At 35.1% G+C, this 8,191-nt stretch overlaps 1 protein-coding gene across 1 annotated transcript; it reads left to right on the top strand.

Annotated features, from left to right (window-relative positions):
* The first annotated feature begins 5,948 nt into the window (after positions 1 to 5,948).
* PAM68 (PAM68-like protein (DUF3464)) lies at positions 5,949 to 7,088 on the top strand. Its single transcript, XM_089814320.1, has one exon. It carries the CDS (start codon positions 6,236 to 6,238, stop codon positions 6,932 to 6,934), a length of 699 nt encoding a protein of 232 aa, XP_089670446.1. The 5' UTR covers positions 5,949 to 6,235; the 3' UTR covers positions 6,935 to 7,088.
* Positions 7,089 to 8,191: the final 1,103 nt, after the last annotated feature.

Raw genomic sequence — 8,191 nt, 5'->3', positions numbered from 1 at the left:
GAGGCCTTGAGAAGTGTTGGTCCAAAAGAGGTTGCTGATTTGTTAGAAAAGTATAAAGGCATTGTTCCCAATAGTCAAACTAAAACTTTGCCACCACTAAGGGAGATTAGTCATTACACTGACCTAGTACCAAGGGCCACTCTACTAGACAAGGAAACCTACAAGTTCACACCAGAACAAAATATAGAAGTTGCTAGGTAGATCCAAGGGCTACTAGATAAGAGATTCATAAGGAAAAGTATTAGTCCATGTTTTGTCCCTCTAGTCCTTGCACCTAAGAAGGATAGGACATGGAGATTATGCACTGATTCAAGGGAAAGCAACAAGATAACTATAAGATGCTGCTTTCCAATGCCAAGAATGGAAGACCTCATGGATTTTCTAGAAGGTGCCAACATATATTCCAAAATTGACCTTAAAAGTGGTTATCACCAAATAAGGATTAGAGAATGGGATGAATGGAAGACCACTTTTAAGACTAATGAAGGCTTGTTTGAATGGATAGTTATGCCCTTTGGATTATCAAATTCCCCTAGTACCTTTAAGAGGTTAATGAATGAAGTTTTGAAGCCTTTTCTTAACAAATTCATTATGGTATATTTAGATTATATTCTAATTTTTAGCAGCAACAAGGCATAACACCTTCACTATATTGATTTGGTTTTGCAGAGGCTTCATGAAGAAGATTTGAAGATAAACTTGGAAAAATGTTCTTTCTTACATGAGAAGTTGGTATTTATGGGTTTTGTGATCTCTAAGGATAGTTTGACGATAGATCCCACTAAGGTAGAAGCCATACTAAATTGGCCTCATCCTACTTAAGCACCCGAGTTAAAAAGTTTTCATGGTTTGTGTAGCTTTTATTGGAAGTTTATAAGGAATTTTAGTGGTATATGTACACCTATCTTCAATATCATTAAAGGGGGACTAGGGAGGTAAATGACTCATTTGAATTCTTGAAGAATAAAATTGTAGAACAACTAGTCCTAGTGCTGCCTAATTTTCATAAGGTCTTTGTGGTGGAATGTGATGTAAGTAACAAGGCCATAGGGGGAGTCCTCAGTCAAGATGGACGACCAGTTCCTTTCTTTAATGAAAAGTTGAATGAGGCAAAACATAAGTACTCTACCTATGACCTAGAACTCTATGCTATGGTGCAGTCACTTAGAAAATGAAGACACTACCTTCTACCAAAAGAATTCATTGTCTTCACTAATAACAATTCTCTTAATTTTATGAACATGCAAGAAAATATTCATCATAGGCATGTGAAGTGGATGGAGTTTTTACAATCTTATAACTTCATAATCAAACATAAAAAAGTTATAGCTAATAAGGTTGTTGATGCTCTTAGTAGGAACTTGATAGTTCAGAATATTACACTGGAAAGTGCAAGGATTTCAATTATCAAAGACATGTATGAAGAAGATGAGGACTTCAAGGACATCTACAAGGTATATGTGGACATGATAGAGAGGTATCATACTGAATTTTCTAATTTTCTCATTCAAGATGGTTATTTGTTTAAGTGTAGATTACTTTGTGTTCCAAGAAGCTCTATTAGGGAGAACATCATAAAGGAGAAACATTGTGGCAACTGAGTAGGACATTTTGGAGTGAATAGGACCTTGGAGTCTATTAGGAGATTCTACTTTTGGCCTAAGTTGTAGACTGATGTAAGGAGATTTGTGGAGACTTCTGTAGTTTGTCAAAAATCCAACGGTCATACTTCTAATGTAGGTCTTTATACTCCACTTCCCATTCCTTCTAATCCTTAGGATTCCATTAGTATGGATTTTGTACTAGGTCTGCCTAGGACAAAAATAGGTCATGATAGTGTGTTTGTGGTAGTTGATAGGTTTTCTAAAATGACACACTTCATTCCTTGTAGAACCACACATGATGCTTCACATATTGCTTGGTTATTTTTCAAAGAAATTGTCAGGTTGCATGGACTTCTAATGTATATCACTTTAGACATATACCCTAAGTTTCTAGGCCACTTTTGGAGGACATTTTGGAAGAAACTAGGCACAAGTGTTTGTCTTTCATGATCATATCATCCTTAATTTGATCGACAGACTGAGGCGATCAATAGGTCACTTGGCAATTTATTGAGGTGTCTAACCCAAGAACATGGTTCAAGTTGGGATTCCAGTCTTGCCCAAGATAAGTTTTCCTACAATGATTTAGTAAATATAAGTATTGGAAAGAATCACTTTTAGATTGTGTCTGGTGTTCATTGAAGGGGAGTCGTGGAGCTTAGAAGTGTTGTAGACATGGAGAAAACTAGTTGCTTGGTTAATGAATTTGTGACAATCATGAAGGACATCCACAAACAAGTCAAAGAAAAGTTGCAACACTCCACCAAGAAGTATAAAGAGTATGCTGATAGAAAAAGGAGGGAGATACATTTTCAAATTAGTGATTTAGTAATGATTCATTTGAAGAAGGAAAGAATGCCAAGAGGAAGTCATACCAAAGTGATGCTTAAAAATTATGGACCCTACAAGATCCTCAAGAAATGTGGTTCCAATGCTTATCATATTGATCTTCCTCCTCATATTCATTTGTCACCTATTTTTAATGTTGCTTATCTCTATGCTTACAAAGGTGTTGTAGGTGAAGCCAGTTCCCACCAAGAAGAGTTGTTGAAAGATCTTCTCAAGCCACCTATATTGGAGATTGAATGCATTTTGGATAAAAGAGTAGTGGAAGAAACAAGAAGGAGGACTTATTATGAGTACTTGGTTCAATGGAAAGGCAAGCCTTTGGAAGATGCTTCATGGATGACCAAATAAGCCATTGAGAAAGCTAGTTTTACTTTTTCTACCATTCCACTCAAAGGGACTCAAGTTTCTTTCAAGCTTGGTAGCATGGCGTAGGGAACCTATACCTAATACTTAATCTCCTTTTTGAAGAGTTGTCTTATTTTTTCTTGTGTTGTAATAGAATGGGATAACACCATCCATTGTGTGGGTGTTTAACCTCTTGTGTGGTCACTTTATAAACCAAGAAAGTCCTTAGTCCACTAGGTTAAGTTTGTTGGTTTTGAGTGTTTTGTGTCCAATAATTGAAAACAAGTTTTTTTAAAACTAAGCCATGAGTTTACTACCATTCCTAAAGGTTTGGGATCATTTGGTAACAATTAGGACCAAAAATGTAAAAGTTGTCATATTTGGCAAGAAAGTGCAAAATTTTTAAAATGTAACTTTTGAAAAGTTGTCATTAAAAAGTCTTTTTAACCTCCCAATGTTCATAACCATCAAGATTTGGTTTGAATCAGTTTGATGAAGGTGTTTAAGATATATTGCATCTTCAAGTTGTATGGCTGGTAACAACATTTTATGAAGGAAAGACCTAATTTTTGGAGCAATTTTGTCTTGTATGGTCCTATAAGGATCAATGAGGACAGATAATGCATGTGTAAAGTTATTTTTTAGAGCTATCTTTTATTTGTACTTGGTTTAATTGAATTTGATCAAGTTTGGAAAGAGTTACAACATTTTCATTGAGTATGGGTATGAAACCCTCAATTCAAGGGTTTGGAGCTAAGAAATGTCCTTAACTTGCAATTTTGCCATTGAAAATTGATGTCATTTAGTGAAATTCAAGTAAATATGTTGTATTTTATGATTCCAAAAGCACACAACAGGAAAATCCCATTTGTTGTTTCAAACTTGATGCCCTAGGCTACATATAACCATGTATTTAGCCCCAAAAAGCACTGTTTGAGTGTGTGATCAGCAAAGGAAGGTTGTGAGTCAAATTTTCTTGATGAAATAGTTCAAACTCTATTTGTAGGAGTTTAAAAAATCAATAGATTGGTTTCATGCACCCAATTGAGGCAATTCTATCAAGCCTCGCCTAACTTGATCAAATAGGCTAATATGTTGTTTGTAGTTGTTTTGTGTTGTAGGAGTGAAACTAATAATTGGTGTTTAGGGAAGTGAAAGGGTTGTGTTTGAACCTGTTGAATCCATCCCAAGAATTCTTGAACCCACAATATTAACCTTGTGTTAAGGGAAGTTTTCATAAGAGGATTAGTTTGCAAGAAGGTCAAAAGGCCACAAAATTGCAATATAGGTAATCAATTCTTTGAGAGATGTTTGGTGATTGGAACTAAACATAAAATCCTTCTTTTGAACTAGTATAGGATGCCCTAGGTCTTGAGTCGACATATTGAAGTTTGTAGTACCTTGTACGAAAGTTGGATCCTAGGGGTGAAGTGGGAACCTAGGAGAAGAAAAGTAGAAGTTTTAGTAGATATTACATCAACACATTAATCCATATTAAATGATTGGATTGGAGAGAAATTTTTGTTGTGCACTCTGCATCAATATGTGTTGGCCATCAAAGCTCCCCCACTCTTTATTGGTACACTCTGCACATGAATTATTTGCGGGTCTTATTCTTGTTAACTAGGGCGATTTTCAACATGTTCAACTAGAAGGGGATTCCATGGTTATAATTAATGCATGTATTAAGAGAATTTCATATGATTGGCAATGTGCCTTATCTTCAAGAAAATATGGAACCTCCTTGATTCTTTTAGTGAACCATATATCTCACACAATCTCCGCGAAGGTAACAAAGTGGCGAATTACCTTTCAAATATGGGTTGCAATGGGGTTGATTTTGAATCCTTTAGTCCATATGAGTTCATTAATAAGAATCATGATTTGCAAAATCTAATCAAATTGGATCAAACTTCAACTTGACATCTACAGGTAAAAAAGCTGGTGTTTCCATTAGTGGGCTGACATATGCAAGGCACTTTCAAGTAGCAGAACATATTATTCCTATAGATTTTATTCTGTCATTTATAATCTCCAACTCTGTGTGCGAACGTGGTGATTGCTGAAGTTTTGAGGCACTCTATTCGTGATCGAGTACATATACCTCACATGAATTTGTTCAACAAAATTGTGTGAAATTTCATTCAATTTTCTCCAATATCTTTGGCATTTAATATGTTTATTGTCTGTTATGGAATCTGCCAAAGAGTTGAGTGCCATGTGTGAACAATGTGGTTCCTTCCATTGGGAAATTCTACCAAGGACTCATCTATATTTTCACTTTGTATAAGGTAAGGATGCTGGGTTTTCTTATTGGTTCTTTCTCGGTTGAGCCATTGAACCAGATTAAAAATAATTTAAAATAATAAGATATATGGTGGCTTGTCCACTTTTGCTTAATTTTTTAAAAATAAAAATAAAAATAAGTATATTATATTTATTTTATTATTTTATCTTTTACTTTAAGAGTTTTTTTTTTTAAAAGTCATTTTTTATTTTAGGTTCAAATTTCTTTGATTAAGGGTCAATGATTAGTGGGTATATATTTTACCAAATTCTATTGGTATCATCCTTTATCACCCTTTATGGTGTCAAAGTTTTTCCCTAACAAGCCTTGGTCTTGCTGGATTCATTAAGGACTATTCAATTTTACTTGTAGATTAAAGATCATTTGACATCTCATTTTTTCTTTTTCTTTTTAATTGAAATATGCACCACATATTTCACACGGGTTTGCCCATGCACTATCAACTACTATATATAATAATTTGAACATATCAAACAATGTAATATTTTTATTTTTATTAATTTTTTAAAATCATAGAAAGCAATATATAAAAGTTGTGAGTAAAAGACATCTTAACTACATCTATCTAAATAAAATAACACATAAATAAATGTTATAATTCTTTTCAATGAATATATATGTAAGATATCTATACTTATTTTAATACTATTTTATTGTATAATTTGAATTTATCTTAACGAACACACTAATAATGAAGTCCTCCTTTAACATGATGAACTAATAATAATGAAGTTGTCCTTTAACATGAAGACCTAATTGCCAGGGACAATTTTTGACATAAAAATCTTCTATAAATGAATTATATATATATATATATATATATATAAAGATAAAAATGAAAATGAGAGGCGACTCTAATTGAAATTAATGAGTTTTGCAAGGGGACCAAGATACCCAGCGAGGTAAAAGCGATGATCGGATAAGAATAATGATAAGCTTCCCAATAGCGTGGATTTGGCTTCAATTTCTGCATCTTGGTTAGTTTGGAGAAATGTGTGTACCCATTGCAGATGATTGGTATATATTTTCAGTAAAACAAAACTCGGCTCAAATGTTTTGCTGGGCTCTGCACGCGGCCTGCTACGATGGCATTGAATGAGATTTTGTAGGCAGTCAAATTGTTGGAGTTATGTACCTTGTTTGCTCTTACCATTCTCAGGCCATGTCTCTCATTGGGCAATTCACAAGTGCCAAATCCACACAACCCACATTCCAATCCATTCATACAAGGCAACAATTCAAAGCAGACACAACCGAAAGCCTTTGTTGTATCAGTAAGGGGAACAATACTCGGCATTTATCACTACCCATATGCAAATTTGTGGTAAAACCATTGTTTTGCCCTGGTAAAAGCCAAAGGGCACATATTCATACCAGGGTTCATGCATTGAGAAAACCCAAGGGTTTTGGGACCGTTTCAAAGAAGAGGAAGAACAAGAAAAAGAGGATGTTAAGAGATGAGCCAAAAAGAGAAGAGGAAGAGGAAGAGGAAGAGGGAGGGGATGGGGCTGGGGATGGAGATGGAATTATGCCGGAGATTGTGACCAACAGAATGATAAAGAGAATGGGGGTTTCAGTTGGGATACCGTTAGCCATTGGCCTCATTTTCTTCCCACTTTTCTACTACATTAAAGTGGTGTTGAAATGGAGTGTGCCTGATTGGCTTCCTTTCATCACATCTTTTCTCACATTTGGTTCAGCTGCGTTGGGGATAAGCTACGGAATCATGTCTACAAGCTGGGACCCCATGAGGGATGGATCCTTCCTCGGCTGGACTGAGGCCCAAAAGAATTGGCCTGTCTTTTGGCAGTCATTTAGGAAAAAGTAGATTCAATCCATTCTTGTAAGTTCACTATATTTACATTTTGACAGGTTTTTATTGTTTATGGACCTTTTTTTCCCATCTGTAATGTACTGTAACCATGCTTTCTTTTACCTCCATTGATAGATATTTCAAGCATTACTAAGCTCATTCAGGACTACATTTATAGCTTCTCTGTTGTGCACTGCCTACTTGTATTTCTCAGGGAAATATCTGAGATTTCTTTTTCTTTTTCAGAAAATTGCATCTTAGATTTCATTCCAAAGGTTTCTTCCAATAAAAGTTTGTATTCTTTGGAAGTATAGAGTCAAAATATTTGTTTCATACCCTGTAAGTTGCGTTTAATTTATTACAGTAGGTTTACGTGTAATGTTTAGGGTTACATGCAATGTTTCTTATGATGAAAGCTAGTAGAGCTAAAATCTTTGTTCATTCTCGAGAAGTTTCAAGCAATTGAGCGACCCCAATTCAGAACGGTCTTCTTGAAATGTTACATCTTGACTTCAACAGCAATCATACAGCCTGAAATTGCATTTTTTTTCCCTTTTTCTTTTTAATAAAAATGGCAGAGCCACTGAAATTTTATTGAAGATAGAAGCATGAAGTTTGCAGATATTCTTGATTATCCAATGTTTCCAAGCAGCGAATCCCTCCCAGAGAGGATGGAATTGAGATATTTAAATTAAATTGATCTTAATAACGACCCCAAAAGGATTTGGCTGCTGGGCATATTTCTTCTTCCCAGTATTGTTCAGACTACACACGCTTGTGTAGCATCAAATGCTAGAACGAGTCCAATTCGGATTATTCTTCAAATTTTATGTTGCATCTAGATTTCAACAATCATGTAACCTGAAACTGCACCTTGTCTTTCTAAAAGCTTGCAATTATTATTGATAGTGGAGGTGTGGGATTAGGATCAAACTAATTCATCTTGACAACGATCGCAAAAGGATTTCTTGGCTTGTGGAGTGTGGACTAATCCATAGTTGCAGAAATCTTTTTAAAATTGTACCTTATTCTGATTTATTGCTGCCTTACTGATGCAGATATTTGACTTGAAAAATCACGGATTTTTGCAGTTAATTGGTCAGATTTTATGGTCAAGAAATGCATTTCTGGGTCCTCTTTAGTCATATCTGGAGGGATATTTTCCCCCAAACCTAAACCCAAATTCGCCTGATAAATTTGGTTTGCCGAGTTACTCCTGAGAAAGGTTTTTGCTGCTATGCTGCCAACTTGCTCAAACTCATTACATTTGAA

The sequence above is a fragment of the Cupressus sempervirens genome, chromosome 2, assembly GCF_028749045.1.
Source record: "Cupressus sempervirens isolate cs-2001-9-10 chromosome 2, ASM2874904v1, whole genome shotgun sequence".
Taxonomy (NCBI): domain Eukaryota; kingdom Viridiplantae; phylum Streptophyta; class Pinopsida; order Cupressales; family Cupressaceae; genus Cupressus; species Cupressus sempervirens.
Note: the sequence above shows the minus strand (reverse complement) of the source record. Positions and strands in the feature narration are given on the sequence as shown.

What these genes read in the sequence shown, in the direction of transcription:
- PAM68 (XM_089814320.1), top strand. Translation starts at nt 6,236, where the DNA reads ATGTACCTTGTTTGCTCTTACCATTCTCAGGCCATGTCTCTCATTGGG.